General features: G+C 38.7%; 1 protein-coding gene across 1 annotated transcript in view; it reads left to right on the top strand.

The window, feature by feature from the left end:
* The window catches only part of CNTNAP2 (contactin associated protein 2), a 1,833,533-nt gene that overhangs the window by 961,860 nt on the left and 848,885 nt on the right, over positions 1 to 22,788 (top strand). The window contains exon 9 of the mRNA XM_074366860.1: positions 2,758 to 2,907. Coding sequence (XP_074222961.1) covers positions 2,758 to 2,907 — 150 coding nt within the window. The remainder of the gene's footprint in view (positions 1 to 2,757; positions 2,908 to 22,788) is intronic.

The raw sequence follows: 22,788 nt of genomic DNA, 5'->3' as shown, positions 1-22,788 counted from the left end.
CAGATGCAACAGTGGCTGCTATCAACAAGGCTGCTTTTATCTGAGGTCCAACTTCTCTAGTAATTAAGTTTCTTGAAAAAATAAAATAACCCTTTTACATTAATCTGATGGAATAATAGACTTTTTTTTGCTGTGAACAATTAAGCTGATGATGTTTCATTTATAAATTAACTTTGTGATGAGGAAGTTTTCATAAGAATTTTTGGGAAGTCTTTCTGGTGTACCATTTAGAAAAACTGAAGATATCTTATAAGTGACTTCCTCTGAATGTGTTATTATTTAGGATTGAACATTTACTTCTGTTCTTGGGGTTCATGCCCCCAAACTGCATTTCAAAGCAGGGTTTATCACATTGTAAAGGCAAAAACAAAAGCCAAAATCAAAATCATACACTTCTATGGCTAATTAACCCTAAACCCAACTTTATACTGTGAAGGAAGCTGTTCTGGTGAAGGTACAGTCTTCCATGAATCAATTCTGTGGGAGAATCCAAAAGCGGCCTACTGGAGAAGGAACCATATCAGCAGACCCTATGACATGTCTGACAGCTAAGTGACTTTAATTTTAGAATAAGACTGGGTGTTATCATAGTATTTTCACAGTACAAAAATTTTATATATGTATTTTTATTGTACATTTCATAATTTGAAAATTATTTAGTATCAATTACTTTAAAGCTGGGCTTTTATGTTTTCCTCCATTGAAATAAAATGTGCTCAGTAAGTTTTACTAAGTTAAAATTTGAAAATCTTGAAAAATATACCCAAGGGGTGAACATTTGTAATGATATTTAGTCGTATAATATTAATTAATAGTACCTGGGTGTGATATCTTCTATGCCCCAACAGGTCTTAATTTTTTTCCTTAAAACAAAATTTCTGCTTAGTAGTGTAAACCAATCTCTAGTCTGTGCTGTTTCTGTAAAGGATGTAAAGGACTGAACAGACAGAGTAAGTAGTCTGGGCTTTGTGGGCCAGACAGTGTCTGTAGCAACCATTTGATTCTGTAAAACTGACAGTAACGTAAACAAATGAGTGTGGCTATATTCCAGTAAATTTTATGTGGACACTTAACATTTGAATTTTATATAATTTTCACATATAATTTAATATTGTTATTCTTTTTATTTCTTCTCATCCATTTAAAATGTGTGAACTATTTTTAGTTCTCGGGATCTACAAAAACAGGTGGCAGCAGGCAGCATCTGGCCCGTGAGCTGGGGTTTGCAGACCTCTGATTGCAGGCCTGGAGCTGCCACCTGTGCGTCACTGATTTCCTCGCGCTCCATTTTTCGATACCTGAACGTGCCAGGCTTCTTCATTGTGAGGCTGACCTGTGTCTTCTAGTAACTTCCACCTGTGGAGTCTAGATCATGCCATCTGGAGCAGCCTAGAACAAAATCTTTCCCCTCTGCTTTGGCCTTTATAAGGTGAAGGAAAGCCACTCGGACACAGACTACTGTGTCTCCTCGTGTTACTTAAACCCTTCCCAGTTTCTTATGTTCAAAGGCGGTTCTCCTCTGTTGGCTCCTTTGTTTTCTAATTAGTCTTTGTAAAATGAACACACACTAAACAGCAGCTTTAAGCTATTTTCTGTCAAATGGAGAAACTTAATAGATTTTCTATTTCTGAAGATCTTTGTACTAGGCAAGAGTGAAATGTGATCATTAGGGAGTTGTTGGTTTATGTTGTTGGTGTTTATTTGTTTAAGTATAACCTCCTTCATTATAAAGATATCTTAGTTGTCAATGATCAGATAATCCTGGTCTCGTTTCCCATGCCCATTAGTGGTCGATTAGCACTGGAAGGGAGGAAGACTTTTCCTTCCCTTCTAGGACCTTTGGCTGATCTAATAATTAAACTGACATAGGATAGATTAACAGGAAGAGAACAAAGGTAATTTCATATGTGTGGGAGTGCACAAAAATATGAGATTTGAAGTGACCAACATAGGTAGATTTTGTACCTTTTAGATAAAGAAAAAATAATTTTATGAATAACTGACAGGTCAAAGAAGTGTGGGCTTGGGGTAGTAAATTAATGAAGGAACAGCAAGTTTGCTTATATGGCCTTTTCGGCCCTAACTGTCCTCTCTCTGGTGATGAGGAAGCCTTGAACCCTCCCAGTACGGGGAGAACACTTCACATGCGGGGTTTATTTCCTGCTTTCAGGAGGGCAAAGGAGGGTCAGAGTATCCTTATTGTACTGGCTGTTTCTTAAGTAACTTTTACTCACAATAATCAACATGCCAAAATGGCATATTCTGCTCCCCTTCACTGCACAGAACACATTTATTCTTCAGTCCTTAATTTCTAGAAATTATACTTGCCAGATGTGGTCATTGAGAGACAGTAACAGTACAAAAAATAACAAAGAGACATTAGATAAAAGTCATAAATCCTTTTTGTTATCTGAGAGTGGAGTCTAGTAAAGCGAACCAGAAAATAAGTTACTGAATTAAAATAGGTCACCATCACCTCCCAGGCAACTTTATTCACTCTTCATTTTCTCAAGCACCCTGATGACACATTAATATTATTTCCCTACTTGATTGGGTTATGTTATGCCTTATTTGGTCCAGTAGAGGATAGAGCTGCTTATAATGTTAAAGAAACATGAAAAGAAACATGTAACAGGCACTGAATTTTTCTTGATGAAAATATATTTGTTTTTACTTAAAAAGTTCTGACTGTTGATATTAAAAATTAAACTACACCATCTTAAGAAAAGAACCTGTCTTTTCTCTTGTGTCTGACAGGTTCTGGGTTGAATGATGGCCAGTGGCATGAGGTCCGCTTCCTGGCAAAGGAAAATTTTGCTATTCTCACTGTCGATGGAGACGAGGCGTCAGCAGTTCGGACTAACAGTCCTCTTCAAGTGAAGACCAGCGAGAAGTACTTTTTTGGAGGTAAGACTTCCATTTTTATTGGTTAACTAATACATTGCTAAAAATGGAGTTTCAATAAAGGTTGAATCAATGAAGTATTTATGTTGATTCAAAGGACTCAGTAGATCTTAGGAAAAAGCAAACTGCAACCCAACTGAACTAAAAGGAGGGGCAGATTTATGTGTCTTCATGATAAAGTATTAATATGATGTCACGTAGTCTTCTAGTCCAATTCAAATATTCTGGGTATAACGCATGAGATTCTGAATCCATCTATTCTCATAATATTATTCTCAAGAGTCAGGTCCTTGGATTATATATTAGTTACTTATTTCTGTGTAACTAATTACCTGAAACCTTAGTGATGTAAAACAACAAACATTTATTATCTTACAGTTTCTCTAGATCAGAAATTCAGAAATAACTTAGCTGGGTGATTCTGCCACGGGGCCTCTCATGAGGTTGTACACAAGCTGTTGCCTGTGGCTGCATTATTTGAACCCTTAACTGGGCTAGAAGTTCTGCTTCCAGGAAGGTGCACTCACTTGGTTGGCAGTTGGTGCTGGCTGTTCTCCAGGAGGCTGTGATCCTTCAGGTCCTCTCTTCTTGAAGTGATCTCTTCTGTAGATGATGGGGTGCAGTGGGGGGAAGAGAGAAGGGGCGAGAGAGAGAGGAGAAAAGTGGAAAAGTAGGGAGGGGAAGGAGAGGGGAGGGAAAAGCCAGTAAACAAGAGAGAACGTTTACAAGATAGAAGCCAAAGGTGGTTTGTTTGTTTGTTTTCAATCATCCAGTCTTGGCAATCACATCCCATCACTTCTGTAATACACGATTTGTTAGAAATGAGTCACAAATCCAGCCCACACGTAAAGGAAGGGGATTACACAAGGAGCCAGGGGTCACTGGGGCCTTCTAAGAGGCTGCCTACACAGATTGCCTTATGTGAATCCATCTTATCACAGGTATCTTGGTTCTTAAGTAATAAAGAGATTAGTGGAAAGGAAGATTCTCTTAATGATAAATTCTGCTACTATATGTGAAAGAGTGTTCTAGCACAGACTTGGGACATTTTCAATTTGAGAAAGGCATCCTGCCAGAAAATGATTTTTTTCATTAATGAAATATAGGGATACCTTTTATTAAAACGCTGGGTGTGTCATTTAGGTCAGTATATCTTTCATTAGATTATTGCCTTTCTCAGTCTAATCACACAATTTGAGATCTAAAAAAATACACTGTATCCTTAGAAAAGGCTTTGGCTTAAGCTTTAAAAAACATAATGTGTACATATATTTGCCTCTGAAAATATACCTACTAATATCCACATATCAATGTATTTGTTTATATAGATATATTTATATAATCACCATTTTTATATGTTTTTCTAAGTATTAAAATAAAGCTACTTGAGAACAGTCATTTTGTACATTTTGTTTCCTGCTGTTTCCCCCAAGGTCCTAGAAAAATTCCTGGAATATAGCAGATGACCAATAAGTATTTGTAAATGAATTAGTAAATTCTGAAAAATAAGCAAAGCAAGTATTTTATTCCCAGTTATCTAAAAGAAGAAATAGAAGTCCTAAGAGCTGTAGTGACTTGCCGCTGAGTTTATGGCCAGCCCCTGAATTCAAGACCTTTGGTTCTTGTGCCAGCGTGTCTCTCCCCTCTGCGTCATGACGGTAATGAGTGACAACACAGAGAAAGAAGTCCTGAGCGAGACCTTTTGCTGCTTTTATCTTCCACGGTGTTCACTGGGAGTTAAAGCTACATGCTTTTTAAAAGTCTCTCGATAGATATTTGATGAGTATATGAAAGTCAGACAAGATGTCTGATGAGTGAATAAACTGGGCTTATTGATGTGAGAAAAAGCAACCCAGTGGCCAGACTGGTTTTCCTCCAAAAACATATTTAACGTGATGAGCTTTTGGCTAACAGTTTCCATTGCTGTCATGAAATGGATCACAGTAGTCCACTGGAAAACTATTGATAATCCCTACTCATCCAAATGATGGTGGTATATCTTCGGCCATGCGTGAGCTTGCTGGATACCTAAGGCAAGTTTTGATCTGTTTCCATGTAGATGGCTAGGCAAAAAGCTATAACCGCAAATTTATGGCATAGAGTTTATAGGATATGAGGGCTTTATAGCGAGCAATTTACTGTTGCTTTGCAGATTCTGGTTTTCAAACCCAGCGGTCAGGATCATATTTTCTCCCCCATGGGTCGTGGGTCTGCCATTGGGAAATGCCGTCGGCAAATGATCATGATGCTTCTTTGGTTATACCTTCATTGTCCGAATCCTCGGAGAGTAGGAGAATCACCTGGGGAACTCATTAGGATTCAGATTCTCAGGCCCCACTCCTAGAGCTTCACAATGCAGGATGCTGAGAAACTGAAGAATTCTAAGCTTCACGTGATCCTGACACAAGTGATCTGAGGAACAGAATTATAATCTAAATTAGCCAATTTGCATGCACATGCATTAGATTCTTTCAGAGACAACATCAGCCACTAGAAAGTGAGATAAGTGAGAATTAGCTTCTGTCATCCAGCTTTGCCACCATACAGCAGTGCAAGGAAGCCCCAGGCCAAGGCCTGGCACACATGCATACATTTATTAAATGAACTTTTATTAGCAAGCTGGAACAGCTCTGTTAATACAAACTCCTCTGCAAGCTCAGTGAAGTCCTGCCTCTCTGACTTGCTATGCCTCAAATAAAATGTTCTCTTTAAGCAGCTGTAGCAATATTTTAGAAGCAGGATTCAGCTACGGCCAGAACCAGAGCCAGGCAACGGAAAGCCTCCTAGGCTAATAGCTGGCCCAGGGTCACTGATCCAGACTCTACAACCATCTCCAAGGCTTCAGGTCGTAGACCTCATTGGAGTCTTAGACCATTTCACACAGCCTATGGGTGTCTCTAAAAGATGTTTTGCATACATAGCCTTAAAACCTTTTTTTTAATTGACGTATACTCAGTATACAATGTGTCAGTTTCTGGTGTACAGCATAATGTTTCAGTCCTACATACACATACATATATTCGTTTTCATATTTTTCATCTTTTTCATTAAAGATTACTGCAAGATGTTGAATATCTACGATGTAACAGTAGAAACTTGCTGTTAATCTATTTTATACCTACTAGTAAATATTTCTCCAACTCCCGATTTATCCCTTCCCACCCTGTTTCCCCACGGTAACCATAAGATTGTTTACTATGTCTGTGAGTCTGTTTCTGTTTTGTAGTAGATCATTAGTGTCTTTTTTTTAGATTCCACATATGAGTGTTATCATATGATATTTTTCTTTCTCTTTCTGGCTTACTTCACTTAGAATGATGATGTCCAGATCCATCCATCTTGCTGCAAATGGCATTATTTTATTTTTTTTAATGGCTGACTGCTATTCCATTGTATAAATATACCACAGCTTCTTTATCCAGTCATCTGTTGATGGACATTTAGGTTGTTTACATGTCTTGGCTATTGTCAGTAGTGCTGCTGTGAACATTGGGGTGCATGTACCTTTTCAAATTAGAGTTCCCTCTGGATATATGCCCAGGAGTGGGGCTGCAGGAACATATAGTAAGTCTATTTTTAGTTTTTTGAGGAATCTCCATACTGTTTTCCATACCAGCTGCACCAAATTGCATTCCCACCAACAGTGTAGGAGGGTTCCCTCTTCTCCACAGCCTCTCCAACAGTTATCATTTGTGGACTTTTGAATGATGGCCATTCTGACTGATGTGAGGTGATACCTCATTGTAGTTTTGATTTGCATGTCTCTGATAATTAGTGATACTGAGTATTTTTTCATGTGCCCATTGGCCATTTGTATGTCTTCATTGGAGAATTGCTTGATTAGGTCTTCTGCCCATTTTTGGATTGAGTTAGTTGTTTGTTTTTATTATGAAGTTGAATGAGCTGTTTTTATATTCTGGAAATTAAACCTTTATCATTTGCATCACTTGCAAATATTTTCTCCCGTTTTGTAGGTTATGACTTTGTTTGGCTTATGGCTTCCTTTGCTGTGCAAAAACTTGTAAGTTTAAATAGGTCCCATTTGTTAATTTTTGCTTTTATTTCTATCGCCTGGGTAGACTGCCCTAGTAGAACATTGTTATGGTTTATATCAGAGAATGTTTTGCCTATGTTTTCTTCTAGGAGGTTTATAGTGTCTTGTCCTTTATTTAAGTCTTTAAGCCATTTTGAGTTTATTTTTGTGTAAGGTGTGAGGGAGTGTTCTAACTTCATTGATTTGCATGTGGCTGTCCAGTATTCCCAACATGACTTGCTGAAGAGACTGTCTTTTCTCTGTTGTATATTCTTGCCTCCTTTGTTGGAGATTAACTGTAATTCTCTAGGTTTATGTCTGGGCACTCTGTTCTGTTCCATTGATCTATATGTCTGTATATATAGAAAGCCTTAATATATTTTTGCTACATAGCCTTAATATCTTTAACTTCACCACTGAGATCTCTTTCCTAACATTTATCTTCCATTTATGCTATTTAACAAAACACTATTTTTACCAAAGAAAACCCAACTTGGCATTCAGAAAGTTGATCAGAGGACTAGAGGGCAGAATCCTGCAGTAGTTGTGTCTGGAGTGGATGGAGTGTTTCTTCAGAATTCTGAAAGAATGCTCACATGGCTTCCTGATTAGAATACTAGCTGCCTCTGAATTGTAACTTAAAACACACACACATGCAACTTCATTCTGTCGGTGCTGAAAATTTAAAGTAAGTTGCAGATATTATAATGATGACTTCTTAAGATATATCAATATAGTGGAAAGGAGAATTGACTTTGTTCTAAAATAAGTGCTTTGAATCATACACACCTGATTTGGGATCACTTAGTTGATAGGTCATTTTAATAATTCATCTTTTTAAAATCTATTAAAAGGCAATAGGATATGTTCTGCGAACATTGCACAGCATAACCTGTTAAACCCAGGATCTGACCCCAGGGAATGATAAATGCTGACTGCCTTTCCAATTCACCTGGAGTTGTTTTGTTTTTTCTTTTAAACTCACTCCAAGACAGCCCCTGCCAAGGAAGACTGCAGATTTCAGACCACGTGCTCCTCTAAATCCTCTCACCAACTGCTCCACTACTCAAAGTATTTCTTCCTCCTCAGTCAGTAAAAGCAAATTGTTTTCCCACTAGGTAAAAGCCTTCAGTAGAGGCGTCCTGGCTTAAACATGTCCACACTTTGCTTCTTTTGGCCACGCAGCTTCTTTTGCCGCCGCAGGTGCAGTGTCCCCCAGCAGCGCGGTGTTCTCGCCCCACGCCTGCTCCCTGCTCCCCGGGACACCTCTTAGTTCCCCTCTGAAACACCTGTGAGGAGACGTTTAAGCTCTAAGAATTATTTTGTCTTGTTCTTTCTTGAGAATAAACAGGAAAAGAAAGATTATTTATTGGGATGTTCCCTCAAGAAAAGTTATTTTAGCTGCTTTAACTTTTTTCTGTCTTTCCCAACTTGAATTCTTTTCTATAACTTTTCATTCATTTTAACAATCAAAAGAATAATAAACAAGATAATTAAATTTATTTAATGACTGCTTACCTGGTAATTGGTTTTCTAATATAGGCCGGGGCCCATGGTCATGAGAGAGTAGAATGATTTTTAAATTTCTAAATTTGTTTAGGTTTGATATTTTGGTTATCCCCATTATTTTCATTTAAAAGGAGAAGGAGCTGTGGGCTGAAGAGGAGAGGTAAGAAAATATTTTTGGAAGGGGAGTTCTAAGGAACACAGTGTGGGTGGCGACTCTCAGGAAGGTGCTGGACCACATGGAGGTGGCAGGAGAGAAGGGCTTCGTCGGGAGCTGGCCTCAGTCTAATGGAATGGGATTGACAAAGGGGCACGACCCTCCCCAGTTACAAATCTAGGCTCACTAGCACGTAGCCTTTTGCTCCTCGTTGAAATAGAGTGTGGATTTTAAATAGCTAATTAGATAGGTCTGCAAATGGGTATTTCTGTGAAATAGTTCTCCCTGAAGCCGTGGGGGCTTCTTACCAGCGCCTGTGCTCCTTAGCTGTATGTTACAGGAAGACACCCCTACCCCCACCTAAAACACTGCCTTAGTGACCTGAACACCCCACAGCTTAGTCACAAAAGGCCTGCCAGGTAGTGTCTCAGAGAGTCCTGGGCTGACCGGCCATCCCCAGAATCCGTGCAGGAGCTTGCAGCTCCCTGCGCAGGGTCCAGCCTTCCCTCCTCTGAAGGGCCAGCTGGCCTGTGGTTGCACCTCTTGTAAATCTGCTGCTTGGAGGTTTGTTTTCTAGCTCTTTGTTGATGCTTTTCACAAGTGCTGTCGTATGTCAGATGATGTCCTTTCCATGGTCTTAAACTTCTTTGTATTAGGTTCCCAGGGCTGCTATAACGACCTACCACAAACTGGGTGTCTTGAAACAACAGAAACTTACTCTCCCACAGCTCTGGAGGCTGGAAGTGTGAAAGCAAAGCTCAGCAGTGCCCTGCTCTCTCTAAAGCCTCCAAGGAAGGGTCCTCTGACCTTCTTGGTCAATCTTGGTTTCTCTTGGCTTGTGGATGCATTGCTCTGATCTCTGCCTCCATCTTCAGAACGACTTCTCTGGGTCCAAATTTCCCTCTCCTTTTAAGGATACCAGTTACCAGATTTGGGATCCATTAAGTGATCATATTGTCACCTCATTTAACTTGATTACATCTGCAAGGATCGTATTTCCAAATAAGACCACAGTTACAGATTCTAGGTGTTAGGACTTCATAATAATGTATGAGTGATTTGCTTCATAGCTCTCTTTAACTAAAGTTACCATAGTTCTTAAGGGAGCTTCATATTTCTTCAATGGATTTATATTATCCATTTTCAAAGATGAATTTTATAGGAGTAAAAAGTCAAACAAATTTTGGGTAATATGGATAACTGAAGATTAGAGACATTCAAACAATCAAACAGCAACAACAAAAGTTAAACTACTATACATACTGGGTAAAAACACCACTGCTGGCCAAGTTTCTGAACATGACTTTCTGACCTCTGGATAGGAATGGTGTAGAATTTTCAGGAGCTCAATACAAAATATTTCTGAGAAAATTTTGTGACCACACTTGATTATGGAGAATGAGAACTCATCTCTGATAAATGTTAGAAAGCTTTATGTAAACAAAACAAAAAAGTGGAAATGGTAAGAAAAGGAATCATTGTTTTGAAAATGCACCCCATGTGTAAGGAACTAACAATGGGAGTGAGAAGAAAAGAGCATACAGCTTAGACTTTGTATCAGTCAAGATTATCTGGAGAAACAGAACCAACAGGATATATATGTGTATAGAGAGGGAGAGAGAGAGAGAGAGAGAGAGCAATTTATTATAGGAATAAGCTGGCTGGCTATCTATCTATTGAGAGAGAGAGATTTATTATACAAATAGGCTCACACGGTTAGGAGCCTAGAAGTCCCACAGTCTGCCATCTGCAAGCTAGAGAACCAGGAAGACATTGGTGCAGCTCAGTTACAGTCCAAAGGCCTGAGACCCTAGGGAGCCAATGGTAGTCTCAGAGGTAGCTGGTATAAGCCCCAAAGTCCAAAGGCAGAAAATCCAGGAACTCCGGTGTTCGAGGGCAGGAGAAGATAGACATCCTAGGCCAAAAAGAGGAAGATAGGATTTGCCCTTCCTCTGTCCTTTTGTTCTGTTGGGCCCTCAACAGATTGGGTGATGCCCGCCCATTTAGATGAGAGCCGTCTTCTTTACTTAGTCTACTGATTCCAGTGCTAATCTCTTTTGGAGGCACCCTCATAGACACACCCAGAAATAATGTTTTACCGGTTATCTGGGCATAGTTGACACATAAAATTAACCATCACAGACGTAGGGTCAGCAAACTCTAGGACCATACTGAACAAGGAGAGAGAGTCTAACTGCATTGCTTAGCTGACCTGGAAATTTTCTGAAACAGGAATTTGGATCTTGACCTTGATCTGTAGTATGGCGGGAACTATCACTATCAAATAAATGAAAACAGTAAAGACTTTAGCTGTAGATCATAATAATGCTAGAAATAAAACAATCACACACATACAAAAGAGTGCCATTAAAAGAAGATGAAATCCTGGGGTTGCTCTCATCCCTCATTAGTTTAAGTGGTCTTTCCAAAATCACATGTGTTGAAAAACAAATTGGCATCCTAATGTCGTGCTGTACTGGTCTTGGAATTTTGTGTAATGTGCATCTTCTGAACAGCAGAACATAGACTTAGAGTCATAAAGATATAATGAAGAGCTCCCAGCAAGTCGTTCATACTTAAACAACCAAAATAGTTCAGGAGAACTTCCCATGGCTGTGTGTCCAGCCCCTTACTGGCAGTTAAGATCATCCCTACATTTAAATATAAATGCTGGGTAACTGTGCTGTTTTGGACATTGTTTTGTTACAAGAAATACCTTCAAAGAAAACCAAATATATTACTTTGGGAAATGAAACCCTTAAACTCTATTATTAAATCAGTGTTCAACTTTCTCTTAACTAGTTGAAATAATAGCAGATCTTTTTATCTTTTTCTGGGCCCAATTCTCCAAATCCTTGGTTATCTTTAGGGCTTTCTTTTCAAACATGCATTTATCTCTTCTGCTGTAGAACTGGGATCTGCGTGCATCCATTTATATCCGAGGAGACCGGAGCCCTAGTGTAACTCAAGTGTTGTGCTGGGCGCCGGTGACACAACCATGACCAAAGAGAAGGTGGAATCTTCTCCCTCGTGGAGTTTCGTTGTTGCTCTCATACTTCCAGTTTCTCGCCTTTATAAAGCTCTTATTTTACATTGTTTGTATGATTATCCAATTAACATATACTTACTCCAAGCTCCATGTGGGGAAACCCCGGTTTCTCTCATAAGCCCTTTCAGGTGGTTGGATGCGGGCTGCATTGCTAAGGATCGTGTCTTTCACTTAGAGTCTGTTGAATGTGGACGTTAACCTTGTCTGCAGGACATCTGCACAGAGAACCTCGATGAGTGTGTGCCTGGATAACCATTAGGGCCTATCCAAGTTGACACACAGAACTCACCATCACAAGATACTTTTGCATATCCTGGATTTGAGACATCAAATAAAAATATAATCAGATGTCTGGTGTAGCGTACAGATGAAAGAATACCAGACGCTGCTTGTCTGGTTTTCTGATTATAATTTACAAGTTTTTTACGTACATAAATGCATATTTTTCTATTTTGGTTAATTTTATACTTTCTAATGCTACCTTTCTTATTACCTCTCTCTCTTTTCAGTACTTTTACTAAGATAAAATTTACATATGCTAAAATCCGCCTATTTCGAGTGTACAGTTCAGTGAGTTTTAGTGAATTTGTGCAATAGTGTAGCCATCACCACAGTCCACCTTTTAGATCATTTCTCCAACCCCCCAAATTTCCCTTCTGCCTCTTTGCAGTCAATTCTTACTCCTGCCTTATCCCAGGCAACCACTGATCTGGTTTCGTTTGGCCCTATAATGTTTCTTTTCTATACCCCTCCTTTTTGTTGATTTTTGCTTTGTTTTTTGATTCCCCTGGTTTGCTCTTCCATGGAGTTCTCCTTAGAGACTGAGCAAGTCTCACCTTCTCCAGGAGGACAGCCGGGCCCCCTCCTAGCCTCAGTGTCCCTGGTCCCGATTGTGCCCCTCCACTTCCTTCCCTCCCCTGCCATAGCACCGACTCACTTTTGGACATTCTACATCCTTTATTATTTACTATATTGATTGTTTATTGTCAGAATCTCCACTTGCATGTAAACACTAATAAGACAAAAGAATACTGATTGTTTTTGTTTTCTGCATGTAAACACTAATAAGACAAAAGGATATTGATTCTGTTTTTGTTTTCTGCTGCATCTCAAGTGCTTGGGGAAAATGCCTGATGCATAATAGTTCTCACTGTCTATTTAATCATCGAATAAATTAATAGGCAGTCCCTTATGGGTACATTGAATGATCAGCTGCAAACAGGCCTAGGGGACTTCTTACCCCTACATAGATTGTCAGCTTCTGCCACACGCCATTCCTCCCATAAAATTTTAGGTAAGGGATATGGATTGTGCTGGCAGAGAACAGCCACTGGTATATCTCGAAGATAAAATAATTTTGTATTAGATCAGATGCAATTCTTTTTAAATCTAGGTTTACATACTACCTGTGTGACTAATGAGTGAGTAGTAGAGCCAGGATTTAAGTCATTTTATTTACTAAACATTTACTAAAATCCAGCATTGTTACTCATGCTAGAGCAGTGAATGAGTCAGAAGAAAAATACCCCTTCTCATTCCAGTCGAGATAACAAAGAAATTGGTGAAATGAGTATATTTTGGAGAAAATAAATCATAAAAGAGGATAAGAAGGTCTTGGGGGAGGGGGTGTTGAAGATTACCATTTAAAATAATCTGGCAGAGGAAGCCTCAGTTGAGAAGACGGCACTTGAGCCAAGAGCTCAAGGGGGTGAGGAACACACCACAAGGAGATGGGAGAAGAGCATCTCTGAGTGTAAACAGTAGACGGGTGGTGGATGCCTGGAGTCCTTCAGGGAGGGAGGACGCCCAGCTCCAGGAATGTGAGCCTTCAGGGGCTGGATTGTGAAGGGTCTTCCACTATAAGTGATGTGGGGACATCCTTTGAAAATGGGACCAGGTGAATGGCATAATCTAACTGACTTTTTAAAATGATCTCTCAGGCTGCTGTTTTGAGAAAAGACCGTAGTCAAATGAGGGAGCAGTATAGTGGGAACAGTGGAGACTACTGCAGTAATCCAGGTGAAGGAACGCAGGCCAGTGGGGCAGTGGGTCATGGCCAAGTCTGAATACATGTTTGGAAGTCAAGCCTCCATGGCTTGCTGGCAGGTGGAATATGGGCCACAATATACAAAAAGGAGTCAAGGATTACAGCAGTCAGCCCCACAAAACCTTGAGCTCGTCCTTTCCTCTACTCCACACTCTCCCCTTCCACACTTTGGGGTCCACCTGACAGTATTTCCCTAAAAATTGTTTCCAACCTGTGCATCATAAATGGCTGAAGGTATTGTTGTCCATGCAGTAACCTGTCATTCCTCTTCCAGCATCAACAGGACCATGAATCAGTCCCTCCCAGATGCACACACACTCCTTTACAGTTTCCTGCACCCTCTCTCTCCTGGGTGGGCTCTGACTTGTTCTCAAATCTCTCAGTCTTACCCAGATGCTCTTTTTGATGCATCACACGTTGGGTATAACAAGGATCAAGAAACTACTGATTTAAAACCAGCTCTGATTAACTAAAATTCCAGTCAGTCTCTGATTTGGGGACCACAGTGCTACTTAGAAATAGGCAATTGGAGAACACCGACTCAAAGCTAAGCAACTGCTATAAAATAAATGGCCTTTAAAAATACTAGTTTACATATAAACGCCTAGTGGATATACTTCCAGCTTGAAAGTATGGCCTCGTCATAATCTTTTCCTGTTGGTCTTTGTTCCATCCATGGTTCAACTATACTGAGGTTAAAGGGGGTTAGGAGATAAATCATTTATTGTCTTTTTAAAAATAAAATGAAAGTTAGCCATTATCTACATTTACATGGTGTTGAACATCATTTATTAATATTGAAATACTTGGGTGCCCCATTGTACTTTTGTGTTAACATACGTCTTTAAAATACTAATTTTGCATTAATGGCAAGAGTCAAGGTTTCCTGACCAACTAACAGTTTATTAAATTGTAGAACAACAAGTGAGGAAATCACAACTTAGAACCTTAGCGATTCCTGTAAGTTAATATTAATAGTTTATTTGATTTGGATTGGCTAACATTACATAATAACTGGAATTCATTTTTTCTTTTATTGCTTCTAAATCCATTCACTAATTTTTTTGATTATATATTTTTCCTTTGTACTTTAAGTATTTCACCCTGGTTCATTGTTATATGTGACTGTCTTTCCTTTTCTCAGTTTTAAGGGGTTGGTCCTTAACTGTAGTGACTTAACCTAAACACTTTGACAGTTATTAATTTCTTATAAAGAATTTGGTTGTTCAAAAACAACCACTTGCCATAAAAATATTTAGATCCATATTTGCTATTCTATGCAAATTATATCCCCACTTTTAAAAAATACATTTTTAAGCCATCTCTTTCCATTATGAGAACATTAACAAGAAGAGATACATTTCTTTTTCAGTTCAATTCCCAAGGAACTTTTGGTCGTTTTAGTTTGTTTTCCAATTACATGCATTAAAGAAAAGGGCACATGCATTAAAGAAGAGAAAGGGACTTTGCACAGTGAAATTGAATATATTAACCTCATCAGAAACTGTTTCTCTGTTGGAGATGGGAAAGTGTTCATTACATAGCCCCCATTTCCAAAGACCTTTTTATACCTCCTAGAAGTAAAATTTGATTAGAGCTATGATTTGGACTAATTACCATTAAGATTATTGTGAAATTCTACATGCCTTTGCCTTTTTCTTTCTCTTATGGCTGACTTGCTTTGGGAATATTCAGATTTAAGAGAGAATTGTAAGTAGATTTTCAGAGAAAAAAGTCATGAAATTATAAAAACTCTAGCTTACAGGAATTGTCTTAACTCTGTGGCTATTGATCACTGTTACTTTATGCTGTCTTTTCTCCTTATCTTAATTTTGCTACTTTAAAATCACTAGACTAAAAAGCATAATGTTCTGACTGTGGGAATAATATAGATAACTCTATATATAAATGGAATATGATTTTTATATATATCCTTTAGAAAATATTTTTCATGTCCAAAATGCTCTTAAGTTGAAAAAAAAATTGGCCAGATTTTAAAACTGTGATGACTTTGTATATGTGGTGCAAATGTGTGATATGTATGTCAGGTTATTATTTGGAGAATATATACATTTCTACAGATTACCCTATTCAACTGGTTTTACAGTGCTTTTCCAAAAAGAAAATAAAAGGGAATTAGACATTGGAAAGATTCATTGGGCAAAATGTCTCTGAAAGGTAAAGGGGTAAAGGAGGAGGGGGAGGTCTGACACCTGAGGAAGGAGTGAGGGAAGGAAGGAGGATTGTGTAGGAAGAGCCCCAGACTGTAGGACAATATGGAGACAGTGTCACCACAGTCCTCATAAAACGAGCCTACTAGGGTTCCGCATTGAACAGAAGTGGCCTGACTCTGGTCCTCTTGCCAGTAATTACCTGGGACAGTGTAGAGGGGGGCATGGCCTCTGCAGGAGGACATCTGTGAGCCCTACTTAGACCAGCCATTTCTGCTCCTCAGACAGGAAGAGAGAGATGACCAGCACCCCTCCTTAGCCAAAGCTATTGGGTGATAGTACAAATAAGTGAAAACAGATAATTTTAGAAAGTTCTTTTGTAGAACTTTGTAGACCAGAGAGAATTTTTGTCTTGCTTGGTAATGTTGGTTTTTTTCTGTTTATATTCTGAATTTTCTATGACTGAACAAACAGAAGAAATGATTTTAGGGTACTTGTTCTTTTTAACTGTTGAAAATTCAAATAATAATATTCCTGTATGTGCAGAACAAAACCAAAATGGAGTCCAGTGCCTATAATTGTGCTAGCCTCTTATTGTTTGTTTTGTTTTTCATTTAGGCAGTGAGTTATTTGTATGTAAACTTTTCCCTTTGAACTAGAAAGTAAGTTCTTTCTGCTCATGTGGCATTTCTTTTTCCTCCTTTTCTTTTCTTCCATTGTTGAGGATCATAGACTTAAAAATAAACTAGTATTTCCAGTCTGGCTCATCCAGTAAGTAATTAGAGCCTTTGCTAAATTCTCACTTTTTTCAAATGTCTCTTTCTTTTGGATTCCCACTTGCCTATCTCAGCAGCTAGCTATCCCTCAAATAATTCAGAATTATATCTACTCTTGAAAGGAAGTTTATAGTAATAGGAAATTTCTAAGGCTCTGTGGCCTTCAAAACCCTAAAAACTGATGAATCTCCAAGGGTGAAATTTCAAACCTTTTCTGGTAATGGGAGTAGGGATGAGGACGTGTGAATTTAAGCCAAAGACCTTCCTGGTAACATTCAATTCAGCCAACTTCAGATTCTGGCCCTAAAATTGTATCATTTTCAATACCTTTCCCATTAACACATCCTTAAGCCTGTCTCATGTCTCAGTCCTCCAATTTCCCTTCCCTGCAGTTAAACATCATTAGTGCCAAAGATGCTGTGGCACCTTTGTTCTAGTGAACCTAATCTGTAATGACCAGAAAATTCACTAGCTTCTATAGTACAGAGGCCGGAGGTTAGGAGAAAACCTCCCCTGCTTTCACAGACCCTTATTGGATCAAACAGTGAGCAAATATGAAATTTGAATGAAGACACACTCTGCCAGTGGTGGACTGTGTGATATTACTACCGAGAAAATCTAGACACCTCAGAAAATCATCAATAACACACAATGCTTTAATACCTTCAGAATTTTTTCGTTATGTATGGGTTATTGAACAAATCAAGTGATGTGACTCCAGAATTCAATATGTATACATGGTTTTAGGTTTAATATTTCAAGGAAAAGAGTATTTGAAAGGCAGAAAACACATGTACATAAAGGGAGGGGAGAATGGCTCCTGGAAAATTTGTAGTTAATGTTATATGTGGAGAAGATGTTTGGGAAAGATCAAAAAGCAGAGAAGTTTAAGGTCTTCAGGGCGGAAATCCAAGTGGTCAGACTGAGTGAGGCAGGGAGGCAGTCACTGCCATGTGGAAGCTTAGAAGAAATGGGAATAATTCTACTGCTCACCAGGCTAGTGCAAAAGTATACTCCTGATTCAAATACTGGCAGGTAGGGACTCTGTGTATTTGTTACAGTAATACATGTTTCAGAACAAGCTCTTGCACCTTAACATGCCTAAGAATCTTCTAGGATGCTTAAAAAAAAAGTTTATGTATTGGGCTACAGCCTTGATTCAGTAGGTCTGAGAGAGGCCCAGAAATCTGCATTTTAACCAAGCACCAGATGACTTCTTTTTCTTTTTTTCCTTAACTGCTTTATTGAGATATAATTCATGTACTATAAACATCACCATGTAAATGTATACATTCAGCACTTTTTAGTATTTTCATAAAGTTGTGTAAGCATCAACACAATCTAATGTTTTCTCATTTTGGTGACCCCAAGTAGAAACTCCATATTCATTTGGTACCATTCTTCATTCTTCTACAGTGTCCCCCAGCCTTAGGTATCCACTAATCTGCTTTCTGTCCATAGATGTGCCAGTTCTGGATGTTTTATATAAATGGAATCAGGTAACAGGTTATCTTTTGTAACTGGCTTCTTTGATTTAGTATAATGTTTTCAATGTTTATTTAATTATAGCATGTATCAAGTACATTATTTCTGTTTATATGCAAATAGTATTCCATTGTATGGAGGTACTAAATTTTATTTATCCTTTCACCTGTTGGACCTTTGGGGTTGTTTTTGAAAACTCTGACTATTTCGAAAACTCTTTGACTATGCTGCTGTGAACATTTGTGTACAAGATTTTGCATACACAAGACTTCTCTTGAGCATATACCTAGGCATATGACATTACTGGGTTATAAAGTAACTCTGTGTTTAATATTTTGAGGAATGGCTGGACTCTTTCCTGGGTCATCTCAATGACTGTAGTTCTCTCTCCACATTTTGAGAAACACTAATATAGGCAATGATTTCAGGAGAATGCAAGAGGAAAAGAGATATTTGTTGGATTCTGACAATGAAAATCCTGGATTCCATGAAATGGAGACAAAAATTAGAAGAGAGAATATTAAGACAGCATTAGAAATAATAAAGCACTGTGTAATGATGTGAAGCTAATGCCATCAAGTGGAAAATTAGAAATACAAAAGAAAAAATTAGGGAAGAATGATCAATGAAAATCAAAGATGATTTTTATCTAGAGGGGAACAATCTCTAAAAGTTAAAGAAAAATGTTCTTATGGTGATATGAAGAGAGGAGAAGGAAAACAGCAGATCTTAGTAAATTTTTATTTATAAAAACAAAGCAAAGCTTCAAAACATGATTTAATATCAAAAGGGAAAACTTCCATAGTTTCATGATAGATATGAGACCTGAATTAATTTACCTAAAAACAAAATAAGAAACATGAAAGTAAGGCGATGGGAGAGAGATAATAATATAGTTTGTCAAGATTATTTTTAAAAGTACAGATGAACAAAATAAAACTCTTTTAACATAACACTTGTATTTAAATGTATTTTATTATTAAACTTGCTGATCATTTTTTTCATTTAACAAAAGTTGCTTTTTACCAATTGGTGGACAGATTTTGCTTTCTGAAATAGGACGTCCATGAACAAGATATGTCAGACAGATTTAATAAAAGAAAGCTTTAATCTATCAAGAATTTCAGAATTTTTAGTCAATCATACTTCTGTATTTAAAAAATTTAAGCATATATACATTGTAATTGGGGAGAAGTTACTCTCTGAGGATACGTAAAGCTATCTAATGGTAACCATCAATTAAATGTATTTTTTCCTTTGCACAGTCACGTAAGTACTATTAACTGTAGATTTTCTGTATTGGAAAACTATTAACTTTAGATAGAAAAAAAGAAATTCAAATGTGTTATGATACATTTGTTCATGTAGCTTTTGATAGAAACTCAATTATGGTTTAGACACGACAGGAGGGCTACTATGGCTTTTCATGGTGTCAGGAAGCATGTATTCTTCTACGTTAGGCACCACCAAACCTTTTATTACTAAACCAAACTTGAGTCGGCTTGCCTGGATGCAGTAAAGCCAATCTTCTGACACTAGGTTGTGGTGAAGGAAAGTGCAACGTTTACTATAGGCACCAAGCAAGGAGTCTGGGTAGTTAAAGCTCAAAAGACCCAAACTCCCCAGTGGGTTTCAGGCAAGGGGTTTTAAAGGCAAGGTGATCAGCTTGTGAACAATTTTCTGATTGGTTGATGGTGAGGTGACAGGGCAATGTCACAGGGGTTAACATCATCAGTCTTCAGTCTCAGTTAACTTCTTCCATCTGGTGAGGGTGCTAGTATCTGCCAAACAACTCAGGAATGTGCATCAGACATTGTTATCTATGTCCTTCAGGGAGGAACTAAAGACTCTATGACAACTACATGGCCCATTCATCATTTAAATTGTTGCCAGTTCTCCTGGCCCAATTGCTATTTTTTGTTGTTGTTACTATACGTTCACATTCTCTCAGTCCTTCATTCTTGAGCTAGCCTTTGTGAGTCAGAGGAAGCCTGGGAGACTAAAGCTTTTCTACAGACAAGAGGCAGGAAGAAGACGTGGGGAGGTCTGTCCCTGGAAGGCCCCACAGAGTCCTGCTTGATTACACTTTTTTGTAAAGGATTAGACAGTTAATGTTTTAGGTTTTGTGGGCCAAGGGTTCTCTGTCCCAACTGTTCAACTCTGTTGTTGTGGCATGGAAACAGCAGTAGACAATATGTAAACAAATGAGTGTGGTTGTATTCCAACATAACTTTATTTACAAAAGAAAATGGTAGGCTGGATTTATCCTGCAAGCTGCAGTTTGACAACCCCTAGTCTATCCTGTTTCTCTGCATATTTAACATTCTGCTTCCATCTCATGTTTCAGACAATCTTCTTAGGCTGTAGTCATTCCAGTAGGAGAAAGAAAGAAAGGAAAAAGAGGAGTGGGTCTTCTCTCTTTAAAAACACTCCCTGCAAGATGCTCAGGACACTTCTACATATATCTGTCAGAAGAACTTGGTCACACAGCTTCACCTAGTTGCACCAAAGGCTGGGAGAATGCAGCTCTTCCAGACAGCCATCTACTCAGCTAAAAGAAAGGGATTTGATTACTCAGAAGACCTTAAAAGTAGATGGTGGGGGGGTGGGGACTGGCAGTGTGTAACAAATCAAATTATCTATTTTCACCCTTCTTCCCATATGTAGAGCATTTTTATGTTTCTTAAGTGAGACAAACTCCAAATCTTGTTAGTTACTGTATCCAGCTCAGATTCACATCTCTGAATGGTGTGTAGCTCCCTACATCAAGACTTTATTGCTTGCAGTCTGGTTATGTAGGAACTAAAGATCTGATAACTGCAATACATACTCCTTTTTTGAAAATAAAAGCATGAGAACCACCACCGCTGGCCCATAGCAATTTCTAAAACTTGTTAGGTAGGAAGAGCAGAGACTCCTTTTCCAGCACCCACTGTGACCCAGTATTTCCCTGTCTGAGAGGTCCCTTCTCGTCCACTGTCCTACATGGGCATATATGAAAAGTGGGTTCAGGTTGTGCCCTTCTGATGGGGTACGTGCTTTCCTAGCTTACTCCTGCTGATGGGGATGAGGGTTCCTCAGACTGGTGTAGTCACTGAATGGGCACAGATTTTGCAGACCATGCTTGTAGTTTCTTCGGCAGTATCATTCCCTTGAAAACACTGTAGCCTTCTGATCTGTTTTCTTGAAAGGCAGTTCTGTGTGCAAGAAACTACATCTAAATATCTGCTCTTGACATAGTTTAAAGCTTGGCAAAATTCTGTTCTTTCATTTACTTACCTCTGTGTTCTGCCAGTTCCTAGTAGAAGTGTGCCACTCTGATCTCTCTTCGACAGAACCTGCAGATCCATCCTTTTCTTCTCCTTCCTTTCAACATAAAGACCCCTTTCAACCTTGAGGCCTTGAGAAAGAATAACCCTTGATGACAATATCCCAAATCTGATCTTTGCTATAGGACTATTTCCCACTTTCTAGTAGAAAACTATTTTTTTCTTGTTGTAATTTTTCCGTTCATTTATTTATTTTATTTATTATCCATGGTAACAGAGTCCATGATAGACTTCTGCTGATGATTAAATATTTGCATCAAATATAGATTAAATACTAATATAACAAGTCCTTATTAGTAAGAAGCTTATTTCTTGCAGCTTTTTTCCCCCAGCCTCACTCTTACCTGAAGGTGATAAAGCACATCCTGGGCCACAGCTTACTGTCTTCTAAGGCTACCTCTCGGGAATTGCTGCACTTTAATTTAGGAAACAGTTTTTATATGTATGGGGTGGGGCTGTTTTTGGTTTGTTTCTGGTTTTTTTGTTGTTGTTGTTTATTATTTGAAGCTCATAAATTGGGAATTCTCCATCAGTTTAGATTGCCAGCAGAAGCAGAGGGCACCTTCAAAATGGCTTTACTTTTATCCCAGCCTACAGGCTGGCTAGTCCCAGACTGAGTTCATCTCTCTCTGGAAGACCGCTGAAAACAGCAAGAAGGAGCATTTAAATATTTCCTAACATTTCTTCTAATGTTAAAAGTCACAGTTGGCACCTGGTTTGCCTTCCAAGGAACAGCAGTTGACAATATGACCAAATATTTTGCTACAAATAACAATGGCTCCAGCTTTCCAAGCCTGCCATCTTGCAGGCTTTAAGGCCTGAGCCTGCAGCAGGCAATTCCATGAACTTAGGTTCTGTCATGCAAAACACCCTATTGTTAAACGTAGTACCAAATACAGCACCTGTTTGGATTAGGTTCTGCTCTGCAAAGAACAGACACTGCAATGAACAAGATAGAGTTTTATTTCTTTCTTCCATAAAAGGAGGTAGAACATAAACTCTAAAGGCTGTCACAGTGCTCCATGGAGTGAGAAAGTCATATTCTTCCATCATCAGCTTTACCATCCTCAACATTAGTATTTGCCTGGTGGTCCCAGCTGCCAGTTGAAGCTCTAGATATTATATCCAAACTCCAAGCAGAAGCAAAGAGAGGAGAATGGGAGGGGCTGGCTGCTTCCTTAAAGGCCACTCCCTCGAGTCTCATGTTAGGGATGAAACATTGCACTGGCTGGAACTTACATGGTCAAACAAGGGAGATTGTGTCACCAAGTGCCCGGTTAAATGTCTATATGCAAGGGGGTGGGGAATAAATATTGGAGGATAATTAGCAG

Source organism: Camelus bactrianus, chromosome 7, assembly GCF_048773025.1.
Source record: "Camelus bactrianus isolate YW-2024 breed Bactrian camel chromosome 7, ASM4877302v1, whole genome shotgun sequence".
In the NCBI taxonomy this organism is placed as follows: domain Eukaryota; kingdom Metazoa; phylum Chordata; class Mammalia; order Artiodactyla; family Camelidae; genus Camelus; species Camelus bactrianus.
Note: the sequence above shows the minus strand (reverse complement) of the source record. Positions and strands in the feature narration are given on the sequence as shown.